This window comes from Tubulanus polymorphus, chromosome 12 (genome assembly GCF_964204645.1).
Source record: "Tubulanus polymorphus chromosome 12, tnTubPoly1.2, whole genome shotgun sequence".
Lineage (NCBI taxonomy): Eukaryota > Metazoa > Nemertea > Palaeonemertea > Tubulaniformes > Tubulanidae > Tubulanus > Tubulanus polymorphus.
The window spans coordinates 9,231,390-9,246,510 of record NC_134036.1 but is presented as its reverse complement, the minus strand read 5'-3'; the positions used below and the strand labels follow the sequence as shown (position 1 = coordinate 9,246,510).

Sequence of the window (15,121 nt, the reverse complement as noted above, 5' to 3'; positions counted from 1 at the left end):
CACTGTTCACTAAAGGGAAGTAAAATGAACCTTCTGTACCTGACACATTGTTCACTGTTCGCTATTGAGAGGTGCACACGATTAGGGAGGTACTGATCTATGTATCTTAGATAGTAACATTTTGGGACCGGGCAAATGGTGTTCATTATAGGGAGGTGTTCACTAAGGAAGTTGGTAGACAGACCTGGATGTGCGCTCGAGGAGGGAAGAATGAAACAGGGCCGAGCTTGCTGTAAGCATGCTTTTGAATGGCTATGGAAATGGAGTCGAACCAAAAACAAGAAATAAGGATTTTCCGAGAAAAAGGAAGAGAACCCCACGCGAGAGTTAGGAGGAATTGGAAAAAAGCAACGAAATGAATGCAAAAGTCTAGAATTAAATTAATGAAGCAAAACTCCCAAGAGCACACTTACAGGTCACGATGTTATGGTATCTGTTCTTCTTCATATTCTCTTTGTTGGATGCCACCTCGCTGGCGCCTTCTTTCAATTTCGGAACGCTCTATCGAAGAATTGAGAAATAGAAATACGAAATAACGCCGATTGTGAATGGTTATTTACGCAACGTCGGATTAAAGCGGAGGATCTGGTCGCTCTACCTCGAATTCGTTTTTAAGAATCTTCATGTTGTCGTCCAGTTTATGCTGCGTGTGCTTGAGAAGGTCTTGAACGGAGACGCCGGACAACTCGACCGTTTCGTACAAGTCGTCTTCAGCTTCTGCTCCTGAAGTGGTGGCTTTTGCTGCTGCTGCTGATGCGGAAGCTATTGCTACAGCTGGTGCTCCTCCGGCTCTTGCTATTGCTGGATCGGGGACAGCTGCAAATGTAACAAATATCAATAAACCTGAACAGAGTAAGTGAGCTGAATAGGCCAAGACTAACTAGCCGCGTTGGCACATAACCACTGTTCATTCACTATAGGGAAGTAAAATGAACCTCATGTACCTGAAACAGTGTTCACTGTTCGCTATTGGGAGGTGCACACTATTAGGGAGGTACTGATCTATGTATTTTAGTAACATTTTGGGACCGGGCAAATGATGTTCATTATAGGGAGGGTTCATTATATTGAGGTGTTCACTAAGGAAGTTGGTAGACCTGGATGTTCGCTCGAGGATGGAAGATTGAAACATGGCCGAGCTCGCTGTAAGCATGCTTTTGAATGACTATGGAAATGGAGTCGAACCAAAAACAAGAAATAAGGATTTTCCGTGACTGAAAATTAGGAACATTTGAATCAGAATACTGAAAATCAGGAAACAGTTGGCCGCTCCACACTCTGAGCGGATCCTCCTCGCCTGCCGCAGTAGACGTGCCGGTACAACGTCAAATTTCACAGATAAAAGCTATTAATAGAATGCTCACTTATGACGGGTTGACCGCCTGAGGTGGCGGCGGGTTGTCGACCTTGTATGTTCTGCATCGGCGCCGACTCTCCGGTTGTTTCGTTCGACCGCTTCGTGAGGCATACCACACGCCGTTTGTTCCTGCGATGAAAAAAACGTGAAATATGCATCGCCGCCGTACAATAAATAGATCGTAACGATTCGACTATGATTCGACTATTTTGGTTCTATTTCTGGGAAACGAGTTAACGAGATTGTACTGAAGGCGGTTTAAATGTAATCGATGCAGACGTTTCTGTTTACAAAACAGATTGTAGTCTGACATGTCGATGGTCGTTTTGGAAATTGCACTGATCAGATGTCTCAGGTGAGATACTGAACACATGTTCAGTGTGGACGACAAATCTTTTGAAGGAGGGCTGATAAAATGTTTGATGTCTGTATGGTGTTTGTAGTTAATTTACAATTTAAAATGTCTCGGGTAAAGCGCAGAACACACGTGAAATGTGGACGATCAGTAAGTTTTTTTAAAGTGAGCTGATAAAATGTCTAATATCTGGTGTTTGATTTACATTTTCAATCGAAATTCTTAGGTGAGGCACTGAACACATGTGAAGTGTGAACGATCAGTTTTTGAAAGTGAGCTGATAAAATGTCTAATGTCTGGTTGATTTTGAAATCGTTCTTAGTCAAAGACTCCTCAGGTGAAGCGCTGAAGCCTGGACGATCGAAAATCGCTGTAGCTCGGAAATAACCTAAATCGCGATAGTTCGCCGGCGTCAATTCTCGAAATCTGGGAGCGGGACAGGGGCGAAATATCGTATACGTTACCTCACGAGCAAGAAAACAGCGACGGCGCACAACACGACGAGTAACACCGCCGCCGCCACCACTACCAACAACACGACCGAGCTCTGATCATCGCGAGGGTAGATCGGTTCGCCTTGCATGCGCGTGTACGTCACGTCGACATTCTGCTAAATTTCGAGAAAAAAAATTTTTCAGACTCGATTTATTTCATTCTTGGTCTAGGATTAGTGGGAAAGCATAGGGATATGACCCTCATAAAGCTACAATATACCGGGGGCCTTAAAAACGTATTCCCATTACTCATCTTACTGCTTAATGACACATAAATGCATTAAACATTTGTTATACTGCACCGTTGCAGATTTCTTGACATCCATAATACGTCCGATAGTAGCTGTGCTGAGCTAAGCCTGTTTTTGCGCCCTACTCCCCCACCCTACCCCTTAGAGGTATACGATCTCAATCGACACTTGTTGTATTATATCACGACCTCAGCAGTCTACACTAATGCGCCATCTATCGAAATTAGCTGTCATTATCGTCGCGGCTGATTTGCGACTTAAAGCACTCTTTAGGGTTAAATAATATCTATGCGTACCCCGTCGACGGTAGTTTCGACGCCCAGTATGACGACGTACGGCGTCTCTTTCTGTAACGGCGCGTTGTAGAATCCGCTGTAGTTCTTACCGTCGCCGATCGTAAACGCCGTAAGCGACAATTCGACGACAACCGCCGCCAGGTACGCCTTCAGTCCGCGTCGGCGCGCTTCCTCGTAGTTCTCATATCGACGTTCGCCGCGGATCGCCACAGCGCGCTTCTTGCGACCGCCGATTGGGACGTCTTGTTTCTCGACCACGAAGTGGTACGCGCTGAAATCGATTCAAGAATTCAAAAGTAAGACCCTCAGTAACGTCTTTCATATTTCTGTTCAAATTAATCAGTAATCAAAAGTAATATCCCCAGTAACATCTTTCATATTTCTGTTCAAATTAATCAGTAATCAACAATAAGACCCTGAGTAACATCTTTCATATTTCTGTTCAAATTAATCAGTAATCAACAGTAAGACCCTTAGTAACATCTACTCGCTTTGACTAGACCCTTAGTCATCTTCACAAATACAAGATTGCTGAAAAGTTCAGATAAACTAAAAGCTCGAAGAAAAATTTCGGACTTTTCGTTTTTAATATTTTTCTACCATCTCTACAACGCGGGCTCAAGAGTATTTCATCAAAATTGTCGTCGTTACCTGACATTGCCTTTGGTCACGGGCGTCAGTTTGATGTCGATGGTCGAATTTGTGACTCTAACTACCTCGGGCGGTGAAATGTCGAGTTGACCTACAGAGATACCGCACGATCAACGATCAATGAATATTATAATTGTATAAATCTCTCTGTAAACATTTAAAATCGTTTTTCGTTTTATTTATTTCTCTTTTACAGAAGCGTATCTGTGACTATTTCCCACTGCTTACCCCCTTACGCTAAAAAAATTCGTTTCAAGGGATCCGCCCTGAGGGGTCCCTAGTTTCGCTCCAGGCTGGCGTACAATAGAAGGTTTGTAAGGGACACCGAATCAAATCAAAGTCAAATGATCATATTTATAAGAGGGACAGTCCGCATTGCAAGATACAAAACCAGGACAATCACGCCTACCTGATGTCCAGAATTTCCACTGCGCCGAATTACCATACCCCTTGCCGGTTTTAGCTGTCACGTTACAGGCGTACTGCGTAAAAGACTCGAGTTTAGTCAATTCTTTCCGCGTTTCCTTTACTTCGAATTCGATCGGCGTTCCAACTGCTTGTGCTAACGCTTTGCCCTGTAAAGTTTGCACGGGTTTACACGCCAACTGTTTTTATTTTTCACCGTCCATATATCGACATAGGATGTTACGGGGAAAATGAAATTAAAAGAAAAGAGAAAAACAGCTAAGATGTCGTGAAATCCAACACTGAGAAAGAGAGAAGGGATCGAGGCATTTCCTTGGGCTAATAATCTATCTTTATTTATACAACGTTTCGACTATATTCTTATGAAAGTCAACAAGCGGATATAACAGGATCTTCTGTATACCTGACGATGACCATAAGGATATAGTCGATACGTTGAAATAGATCATCAACTCATCAAGGAAACCTATCTATTAAGACTCCTATATTTTCACTCAATGTGGAATTATGTCTTCATTTAGGGTGCCTGATATTACAAGCTCTGTTTTTCTCTGGTTGCCCTGCTGTTTACGTTTATATAATGTATATGCAAAACAAATCAATTATCTATTGTCATCTGGTGATTCTGGTATTCATTGATGTAAATAATTCAGGAAATAAATAAATAAATAAATGAACAAATAAATAAATGCATGTAATATCGTTACAGCATTTACAAGGACGAGGGATATTTCAGGTACACGGTGATCACGTTAGGTGGATTAACAATAAATACAATATCATTTGTTGCAAATGACAAACGAAGTCAGTCGATACTTCTCATTGATGCGTTTATTTTCAAATTACGACGACAAAAACAAACGACGAATATTACACGTTTCTACAAAAACAAATATTATAAGGGTAGGAAATGTTGTAAACAGTTACAATAATTAATTTATATAAATTTGCACAAAACTTACATGACGACTGAGGGAGATTCCAATATAGCAAGCACACAGACAAGCACTGATACTCCGAGGAGCTCCAACGACCAAGTGCCAAAAATATTACACAAAATGCGGGAGTAACCCGGAAACGGATATGCCAATAAACTTTGAGGCGGGAAAATAACAATACCAGACAACAACAACAATACAACACAATACTACAGAATACTGGAATACTGACAAGAGAACGAACAAAAGAACGACCAACTACCGTTACACTTTATACAAACAAATAACTTTACATATAACATATACATTGACTTCACATCATTTATTCTATCACGAATATTTCTCGGAATCTCAACGTCGCCTACGGCAGGGTTTCGCTTCCTGCACCGCGGCTCATATACACAAAATGCGAATAGTAACGGTGTATTGTTGACTATAGGCACTGTATATATGTCTTGCAGCCACAGACTTCCCTGACTTTTTCTAAAGAAAATTCCCTGATCCTGAGCTCTTTTTTACAAGATTCTCTGACTTTTTTGAAGACAAGAAAATGCCCCGACTTTCATTTATTTCAAGGTAAGTGGCTAACATGTTCGTCCATACCTTATATCCGGAGATTTTCCCGTTCGGACTTTTGGGCGGCTTCCACGTCAGCTCGGCGCCGGATTCGGTTATGTCGGACGCGTTGACGGCGTCGGGGGGCCCGGGTTCTGAAACGTGTGTACAGATGTTATCAAGAAAGAGGAGAAATGCGTCTAGCAAGTTTCGAATGATTTCATGTCCCGAGCGGTGATGATCATAGCCGCGATCACACGGAACTAATTTGGCACGGATCAGGCCCCGAGTCAAATTTGGCCTGTGTCTAATAAGAGAGCGCGTTCACTCATAAACCACTCACTCGATACTAAAAACGAAGCGAAGCTATTCACTTCTGAAACCAGTTGCAATTCACATGCAATAATTTGACCCGTACTCACAGAGATCTAGTATTCGAGTTTGGTTATCGAAAAAAGAATCATTTTTATGTATCGGTATACGGGTAAGTGAACTATTGAATGAGATCATAATACAGGGTCTCTACCGATCAGTCAGTCATTCGAGAATGCAATGACTTTTCAGGAAGAAAATTTCAAATTTTGAGTTAGTGTCCGCATCAATTTCATATCCAAATTACTATCGACTCCTCCTGAATCGGTAAAGAGTTCTCGCTGATTCATTTAATTCGGTGGTATCTGTGCGTATAATAACAAGGCCTAAAAAACCTAACAATTTTCTAATTGCTAATTTCACAAAATTCCACGAGTTTTCAAGGACTTTTGGACATTTTGCTCAAATTCAAGGATATTCAAGGACCTTCAAAACTATTTTTTGGTTCGGAAAGTGTTTTCAAGGAATCAAGGAGTCGTTGGGACCCTGTAATAAGCGTTTCGACCGGTTAGAAACATTCGAATTATTGTAGCTATATTCCGGCTTAGAATCGGTATTTTCGAAGAAGTCTCTTAATCTCAGTGCCTTACACATGCGATCCCGCGGAGTCAGTTTCATATTTCTAGGTACGCTAGCATTGACTCTTGAGTCCAAATATGGACTCTAAAACGAATTGATTTTTATAGTCCGTGGTCTAAACAATCGGAAATCGACCTGCAACAACTGACGAGGAATCGGTTTGTATTGTGTGTTATTGAAACGTTTGTTGTGTCTTCATTTATCAATTTACGAGCTGCACTTACTGCCTTCTATTGTGTAAAAGTAAACCATTCGACTGTATCCAGACCATCCTTTTTTACCGTTGGCTGCCACCTCAAATAGTAAATATTGACATATTACAGTACAGTGTATAGAGGCCGTCCATAGAAGACAACCACGCAGTTGGGGAAGGGGTTTTAGATTTGTTGGACTTGTGGACAAGGGAAAGGGGGTTCCTCTGATATGGATGTCCATCTTAAAAGAGGGGGGACACTAGTTTAGGGACATCGTTTGTGGATGAAAGTATGAGTAAAACCACTCAATCCTCAATGACTAGTTATCAGAACTTACCAGAACAAGTTATAACTGTAATACCAGTTTAAGGGAATAAATGTAAATACGTTAATAATATTTAAGTTTTTTTTATGCTGCATCAAATCTTTATCAAGTGTGAAACTTAAGGTCTACTGTCCATCGGACTAGGAGGGAGGGGGCACCAAGCTGATATATGGATTTTAGGGGGGTCAGATTTTCCATATTTTGTATGGACGTCTTTTATGGATAGCCCCATACCTTTCAGTATTACAACACTCGGCTTTTAACCCCTCACCCATACCACGCATGCTCCCAGGTCACAACTGCTCACAACCATGCACTCATCCGGCTTTTAAATCATCCTCCCCGGGAAAGATTAAGTCTGATGGTGTCGAATCTCGCCACGGTACAAAACCCTGCCACACATACATGCAGGAGTGCGCAGCTTAGATTAAGTCATCATTAGCGAAACATCCTGTATTATCTTAGCACAAGTACCTGCGCACCCGGTCTAAGTGTGGCAGGGTTTCGTACCAAGGCTAAGTGTAGCGATGCCATCAGGTTCAAATCCCAGCCGAGGGAGGATGATTTTGATGCACCGTATATCACATCACGAAGATTACGTATTAAGATATCTTACCCGGCACCAGTACCAGCTACTCGCTCTCAAATTCTTCAGGATCACTTGATAATGCGGCGGACGAAACGATTGTCTGTAAAAGATTCGATGCTGTTCTCCCGATGCTGTTCGATTACCAGTTGCATTACCGCATCGAACGTGGTACCCGGTGATTTTAGCGAACGGTGGCTGTTTCGGCTGCCAGGCGAATATCAACGAATCGGTCGACGCTGATTGCGCGATAGGTTTCGCAACTTGCGGAACTATCGACAAAATAAGAAACAACACTCACAAAACGATAACGATTAGAACATTTACAGTTCGAGAATGAGACGTGAAAACTGCAATTAAGCCCATGCGCCTTTTTCATTACTCGATCGCGCCTCATGTTAAATTAACATGACAGATATCAGGGCTGCAGTTGCTCAAAAGTTGGTGGTCGAAGATATCCAGCGGATAATTACCATAGTAACAATGAACTGAACTGTTAATTGTCACTATGTCAACTATCCACTGGTTAACTCTAACCAACCCTTGAGCAACTGGCCCCTGGGCCTTATCTAGCATTGGAATTTTTTTGAACTCGAAAACGGTCTGGGTGTTCTATTAGATTTATGAATAATATCTGTAAAAGGGCACTTTTGCAAAATTTCTGGAGGGCAACTGCCCCGCGCTAAGTACGACCCTTGATACCAGTAGTTTCTAGATTCCCAGCATCATGTTAATAATTTACATTACAGATAGCAGTAGTTTCTAGACGTATCGGCCCGATTACGATGACGATTTATTTACACTCCAACCATTTCCATGGTATATGGAGGAAAACTATTAAACATGTATATACAAATATTTACAAAAGCCCCACTCCGCGCGGTTGCGCCACCGCGCGGGATTTACGCGAAGCAGCAAACACAAACATGGCCACTCTCTCAATTTTCAATGATAGAAATCGTGTGTGCATTTCAATTATTTCGGCTGTTAGGGTTTTAAGGCACAATATCAGTTGATGATGTGATATGGCGATGTTAATAAATGATAATTCCGCAGTGAAGCTAGTCACGAACGGTGCAGAGTGAGTGTACAGCTGCCAAAAACACTGAAATGTGCGTAGTTGCGTAACTATTTGCAGTGAATTGCAGACGAAACATGAAGCCTTAACGGCCGTTTAAAAAAAAATATACCAATCGCAATTGTAAAATAAAAATGAGATAGAACCTAAGTTAAAATTCTGGCCATTTCTAAAATGTTATTACTAATTTTTAGTCAGTGCCGAACGTTTAGTTTTCCAACAATAATGAGGGGTGGTAGGTAGTCATGCAATTCAAGTCATCATTTATTACACGTTACTTCAGTGTTGTTGAAAATCTCGCGAGTCCTGGACCAAACCCCATTGAACAATGTGATCTGTGTGCTGGCCACAAATGCACACAGATCACACTACACTACCCATTACACACTCCAGTACCCACAGCTTTCATATATCCATCAAAATATTTAGAGTGTTTTTCTTCCTGGATTACCAGTATCATGTTAATGGTCAACATATTCCAGTAGTTTCTAGATTACCAGTTTCATGTTAATGGTCACATATAACAATAGTTTCCAGATTCCCAGTATCATCTTTTAAGCTCGCATTAAAGATCCCAGTGGTTTCTAGATTCCCAGTATCGAACAAATAAAGCCACAACGGAATCGCAACCGAAACACAATTCAGGTATAATGTATTGAATGAACTATGTAAAGAAGCGCATACAAGCCCCACAGCGGAAATAAACAAAGTGTACATACTAAATACATTGACTAAATACATTGACTAAATACATTGTACCTGATGAGGCTGAAATCGGTCGCACTGGAATATTATATTTTTCAGCTTTGTTTTTGTGCGCGCGGTGTAGGCGAGTGGTCAGAGCGTTCGACTGTGGTAAGCCAAGTCTCAAACCCCGAACATTACGGTAGCGTCCTCGGGCAAGACACTTATCCTCATTGCCTCTCTCCACCCAGGAGTAGATGAGGAACTTAGTCTGATAGATGACACCCGGGCACCTATAGCAGCTGCTTGGATATCACTTCTCCCCAGGGAGAAGTGACTGATACATTGAATAGAACTATAGGCTGGGGGTGATAATACCAAATTTGGAGCGCATTTTGAACTGACTCCGGTTATAGGATACCTGCGCTATATAAATAACATTATTATGAAATTATTTTTCCAGGATGAACCTTTTTTTAAAAAAATGTGATTCTGTTGCTGTTTTATCGTTCATTCGACTCTCGACAAAAAGTCTCTCGTGTAAATATTCGCACGATACGATACTTTTTTTCAGGGCCGGATCCAGGATTTAGACATAGAGGGGCGAAATCCGGTGGTAACGGCACGCGGGTCCCGCCACACTCATCGCACGAAACGACCCACGATATATCGGCGCCCCGATAAACGAGCCATACATCATAGTCATTGTATGCGTGAAGTCCAAGATTAATTACGCTCATACGAAACCATTCATCAAATCATTGCTATAATACGCGACAACGTAATTTTCCACGAATTTCCTATCACCGAAAAAATGTATTTCATAACTCATTTCGACGTTCAATACCTAGTCTTTGGCAAAACCTTCCCAACAGTTTACACATTTCTAAATCTCTGCGTGAACTCAAATACTCCAACTATATGATTTAGCTAATTATTCGCCATTTATTACATTATTGATTTTTCTTTTGTACGAATGTGAATGTGTATGTGATTATGTTATAATTTCTATGTAAATAAAGATTATTATTATTATTATTATTATTATTATTATTATAACCACTGAAATAATAGAGCGCGGTTGAAATACTCTATGATTAGGGATTGCTAATTCTATACGTAAGCGGTATGAGCAGCAGAGGGTTTTCAAAGTAAAAGATGACGAACTTACCTGATTCATCGGTTTTGAATATTGTCTTTTGAGAAAATTCAGTTTCGCCTATAGAATTCCCCCATTTGTATTTGAGATAATAATCGGTGTAAGGCGTCAAACCAGTTATTGCAGACCAGTACTGATGTGCAGTTTTGCTGTCAACTATCGTATGATCAGATGTCTTCCTAACTTCATAGTTGAAACCAGTGAATTTTCCATTCATATTCTTACAAGTGAACCGCGGAAACCTGACAGTAGCTCTAGTTGTCATATGTTCTGTTGATACAGTAGCCTTCGCCGGTGTACCCACAGGAGCTGTAACGATAGACGACAGAGTCAAATTCGAAAACCGCATAACCGTAGAAAAGGATCAACACGGTCACGCGAAACTTCAATCTGATTTCTAAATGATCCTCATTCGAAGTATGGATTTTTAATTCATCTCTGGATCCAGTTCCGCAGTTGCGTAGATTTAATTTGACTCTAGATCCAGTTCCGCAGTTGCGTAGATTTAATTTGACTCTAGATCCAGTTCCACAGTTGTGTGGGTTTAATCTATCTGTGGATCCAGTTCCACACTTGTGTGAGTTTACTTTGACTCTAGACCCAGTTCTATGGGTTTGATTCGATTCTGGGCCCTGATTCACAGTAAGTGAGGGCTTAACCCGACTTAAAACCCAGTTCCATAGGTTTAATTTGATTCTGGACCCAGTTTCAGTTTTGTGGGTTCTGTTGCCACTGGCACGCTTTCATCGGCGTAGCCGCGAACTCATACATAATCTTAAACTAAAAACACACCATTTATACCCGCACTGCAATGAATCGATAGTTCGGCAGTCGTGATGAATCCGCGGGAGGCCACCAACCCCACCCCCTTCCGCGAGTTAATCTAATTGAAGTAACTATCAAAATTTTGAGATGCTCCCTTAAAGAATTTGAATGTTTTCGAAAATCTCGCTACAACGATATTTCGAATCGACCTGGCGTCTCCTGACACTATCACCTACCAGCTGGTTCAGTCGATGCTGTGATACATTCTTTATTTTTCTCTGATCCAGTACTAGCTGAAGTGAACGGCTGAACAGTGATCTCGTATTCGCTAAACGGGATTAAACCGGTTATAGTCTTGGTAAGCAGTGATGTTTCAGGTTTTTGGTGAAACTGATCCGCGACCGTCTTAGAGCACGCTTTATACTTGAGTTGTCTATACCAAACTTTGTACTTGGAAATCTCCCCGTTTAATGTCGTTGGTGGAGACCAGTTTACTGTTAAACTAGTATCCGACTTCACTGTAGTTTCCAAATCGCGTACCGGACCTGGAACTATAAACAAATAAAACATACAAATCATCATATATCCAATACGTACGCATAAAACCAGACAACTGAAGGATCTTTTTTTCGATTCATCAAATTCCATAAGTCGGAACCGTAACAATGGTTTCATCGATCGAATAAGTTTTTCTGCGCGCGTAGGTTGATTCGTGCGGGCGCTGGGAGTCGTCAGGGAATCCGTTTTTTTCGAGAATGTGCCGATCAAATTGGAAGCGGTGTGAAATGCAATCATCGAACGATTGTTCTAACGTACATGTAGCTCTGGGGTGTGGGTTTACACCAGTTTTTGAAAGTATGCTGATAAAATTTCCAATGTCTGATGTTCGTAGTTCATTTTCAATTAGAAATGGTGCAGGTAAAGCACTGAACACGTGTGAAGTGAGGACGATCAGTTTTTGAAAATGCGCTGATAAAATATCTAATGTCTGGTGTTCGTAATTTATTTTTTGTTGTTCATTTTCAGTTAAAACTCTCTCGGTCGAAGCATCCGTGAAGTGTGGACGATCTGTTTCGTTCGAAAGTGCGCTGATGTTTACTGTTCCGCGGTGTTCAGTGGTATGGGGTTCAGAAGTTCCGCGGCCACACATGAGGTGCGGAAGATCCGGTTTGTTTTTGAAAACGTGTCGATTGGAATTGGAAGAATAGCGATATTAAGTAATTGAATGAACGAACCTCCGGTAGCTGTTGTTATCTCAATTTCGTCGCTGTACTTATAGGTGGCACCGGATTTATTCCTAACTCCTACTCTTATGATATACCGAGTATAAGGAGTCAACCCGGTGATTGTCGCTGATGGGATACCAGTCCCGGCATTGAGTTTCATCCATATCTCTTCGTCTTTCTTCTTGTATTCGACCTGATACCAAGCGCTGTCTGCTTTGCACCGGAATTCATCAGCCGTCAAACCCTATAACGCGAAATTCGAATTTAAAAACATACGCACATCTCGAATTATCATCAATCCGCTTCGGAAATAGATATTATAGAATGAACAAGGTAATCAACAAAAATATAAATCCCACAATCACGAGATCGATAAAGTTTTTAGGATATCGAAACAATCTAAATTTATTAAGAACGCGAATTTTCGGTCCTACACTAAAAACCATTTTCAAGGGGAATGAACCCGAAAGAGTGTAAAACCGAACATTCGGGCGGGTTCATGAACAAATTTTGACAGTAGTTTCGATATTTTAAAAACTTTTTCGATCACGTAATTGTGGGATTTATACCGTACTCGTCTCTCGCGATTCAGTGCGTAGATTTACCGCGTTGGGCTTATCTACAAGACAACGACTCGAAATCTATCCGTGAATTATCGAGTTGAAATAGTCGTCAACGCCATAACAGACTATATCAAAATGAAGACTAACCGTCTGATACCCAATTCGAAGAATATCGAAGGCCCAATCGAACGCGCTTATCAGTAATAGGGATAATAGGCTTTCAGGCCAAAGGTCGAACGGTCGAGCTCGTAAAAATGAAAAACATAAAAATAATTACAATTTCTACTTGAATTAGGAGTGAAACTCATAAAAATGAAAAATAAATTCTCACACGCTCGAATTTATTTTTCATTTTTATGAGTTTCACTCCTAATTCAAGTAGAAATTGTAATTATTTTTATGTTTTTCATTTTTACTCACCCACCCGTTCAACCTTTGACCTGAAAGCCTATATCCCTATTACTCTTAAATGTTATTCATATATATATGAATAACATTTAAATCATTGAACTTCTAAAATCAATTTTAATAAAAAATATAGTATTAAAATGGAAGCAAATAAATACTACTGTCCAACATGTAATATCGATATAGACAAGTCTCAAAAAGCAAGACACAATAAAACTATAACACATTTGTTTTTAGTCCAGTTGGTTAAAGCAAAGACATTTATCGAATTAAGGAACTCAACACATGGTGAAAAATATGTTGAATCGTTATAAACACCCGATAATACTCAGATATATAGTTGGTTGTATTAACTATAGTAAACATATGTTACTAGCTTATATTTCAATTGTAAAGAGTTAATTAATTTCATTAATCTAAATTCTTTTATTATTGTTTTTTTTCAACTTCAACACGTTGTGTATACAGCGAACGTAGCGAATCACAAATCTCATAATTTACAAGTCTCAACACGCTTGTTCTAGATGTTTATACTAGAACATGATTCTATTTGAGCCTATATACATTCAATGTATAGAGCCATAGAATAAATCTATAAATTCACAGCTGTTACAGTTGTTACTATGACGACGAGACATTATTACACATCATAATTAGAAACGTGTAGAGAATATTCTAGAAAGGCGTGCCGGAACTAGATGGCGCTGTATAATTAACGACGTGTCATTCTAGAAATCGCCCCGGAAATGGATATACGCTGTAATATTGTGCTCAGGATATTCTATCTTTCGAAACGAAATTAGGAGTTTATAGTTTACAATTATAAATCTAAATGTAAGTACTGTTTGTTGTAGTTATTAAGGCTATTAAATACGAAACCTTTAGATATATTTAAGCGTATTTAGAATATCTTTTAGATTGCTAGAGTTACCGCTAATATCTTTTAGATTAATAAAACGCCATACGCATCAAGAAGCGATAGAGAAACTCAAGATACTCTTTCTGACTGAGGAATCAACAGCAATGGATATCAAACCAATATAAATTAGCACAAGAAACACAAGAATCACCAAAAGATCGTCGAAGAAACTATATAAGAATTTCAAAAACATTAAGACTCCAATGATTAAGTTTAACATTTGTTGATGTAGTTAAATATTTACAAGCAATTGAAAAAATGTTTGTAATTATAAATTGTATTTATAGAAATCAAATGATGTATTGGAAGAAACGACCGAACAACTTGTATAATGTATTGTGTAAATCTGATTGATGAATTTTTATGTTCGGTCGTTTCTATTCAGAATGAATATATAATTATGATTAACGCATGCGCATTAAGCACAAGCGCGCATGAATGCGCGGTTTTGCCCAGTGGTATTATTTAGATATCAAGGAATCGAAACTGACTTATCAAAAGCAGCGAGGAATGAAAAAGGATGACGTTAGTCGGAGAAATGGAAGAGGATTCTTCCAGAGGGAAGAGAACAACCACAAACTACCAATATTACAAATAACACTGGCGTTATAAACATATACTACAAAAAGTGTTCTAAATGTGAATTAGATAAATTAGCTATAACAGAATTTAGTAAGCGTAAGATTAGCAAAGATGGTTTTCAAAATTGCTGTAAAACTTGTTTTAAACTATATACCAAACAATATCGAGAAGATAATAGAGAATCTTATAATGATTATATGACAAAATATATGAGAGAAAGATATCAAACAGATCTTAATTTTAGATTGAAACAATGTTTACGGTCTAGATTAACACAATTATTCAGCAAAGACAGTCACTCATACACATTATCTGATCTATTAGGTTGTTCAGATGAATTTCTCAAATCATGGATAAT

At 39.7% G+C, this 15,121-nt stretch overlaps 1 protein-coding gene across 1 annotated transcript in view; it reads right to left on the bottom strand.

Moving 5' to 3' along the window:
- Window positions 1-15,121, bottom strand: part of LOC141913839 (receptor-type tyrosine-protein phosphatase kappa-like) — a 41,439-nt gene that overhangs the window by 7,622 nt on the left and 18,696 nt on the right. Inside the window, exons 4-16 of the mRNA XM_074805004.1 lie at window positions 12,301-12,535; window positions 11,302-11,616; window positions 10,313-10,609; window positions 7,410-7,651; window positions 6,499-6,568; window positions 5,372-5,478; window positions 3,814-4,009; window positions 3,405-3,495; window positions 2,754-3,024; window positions 2,177-2,322; window positions 1,365-1,486; window positions 599-816; window positions 414-501 (exon numbers count right to left, since the gene is read on the bottom strand). Coding sequence (XP_074661105.1) covers window positions 414-501; window positions 599-816; window positions 1,365-1,486; window positions 2,177-2,322; window positions 2,754-3,024; window positions 3,405-3,495; window positions 3,814-4,009; window positions 5,372-5,478; window positions 6,499-6,568; window positions 7,410-7,651; window positions 10,313-10,609; window positions 11,302-11,616; window positions 12,301-12,535 — 2,398 coding nt within the window. The remainder of the gene's footprint in view (window positions 1-413; window positions 502-598; window positions 817-1,364; window positions 1,487-2,176; window positions 2,323-2,753; window positions 3,025-3,404; window positions 3,496-3,813; window positions 4,010-5,371; window positions 5,479-6,498; window positions 6,569-7,409; window positions 7,652-10,312; window positions 10,610-11,301; window positions 11,617-12,300; window positions 12,536-15,121) is intronic.